This window comes from Oryzias melastigma, unplaced genomic scaffold (assembly GCF_002922805.2).
Source record: "Oryzias melastigma strain HK-1 unplaced genomic scaffold, ASM292280v2 sc02186, whole genome shotgun sequence".
NCBI classification, from domain to species: Eukaryota; Metazoa; Chordata; class Actinopteri; order Beloniformes; family Adrianichthyidae; genus Oryzias; species Oryzias melastigma.
Genome location: NW_023418763.1, coordinates 1 through 687, shown reverse-complemented (window position 1 = coordinate 687; position 687 = coordinate 1). Strand labels below are relative to the sequence as shown.

The 687-nt window shown below is 49.3% G+C and overlaps 1 protein-coding gene across 1 annotated transcript; it reads right to left on the bottom strand.

Moving 5' to 3' along the window:
- Positions 1–670, bottom strand: LOC118598542 (the record flags this gene model as incomplete). The annotated part of the gene is given in 1 exon segment (XM_036211290.1): positions 1–670. A coding segment is annotated over 1 exon segment (670 nt), but the record flags the coding sequence as incomplete, so codon positions are not given.
- Positions 671–687: the final 17 nt, after the last annotated feature.

The following is a 687-nucleotide window of genomic DNA, read 5'->3' as shown; positions in this document are numbered from 1 at the left end:
CATGGTCATCAAGATTGACACTCATGACACGTCCGAGCTTGAATTGACCTCTTAAGGCGTTCTGGTCACACACCCAGAAGATGTCACCGACTGCAACGTTTCTTTGCATGGTGTGCCACTTGCTTCTTATGAACAAGTTAGGACCAGCGAGCTGGCTCCAGGCCCTCCAGAACTTGTTGACCTGATTTTGCATTTCCTGGAGCCTTTTAAATGAGTAACCTTTGTGATTGAAAGTCACAACATCACCTTGTGAAGATGCACGTCCCAAGAGGAGGGAGTTGGGCGTTACATATTGGACAGATTCCTCACTGCTTTGCACTCTGGCGTCTATTGGTCTCTCGTTGGCAAGGTTGGCAGCCAGCTGCACAGTTGTTAGGAGTTCACTGTAAGTTAGGCCAGTTTCTCTACCTAGGCTCTGAAGTGCTTTTTTGACGATGCGAACAGCGGCCTCAGCGGCACCATTGCGGTGAGGAGAGTCTGCTGGTTGGATCTTCCACTCCCATTCCGTTCCGTTCTGTCCAAAGTTTTCTTCCAGGGTAGCTCTGTCTTGGCTGTCCAAGTATTGATAGAGCTCTTTCAAGACAGGTTTAGCTCCAATAAAGTTGGTTCCGGGGTCAGACCAGATTTTTCTTGGGTGACCTGTCAAAGCAGTGAACCGCTTGTACGCCATCAGGAAGCTCTCAGTGG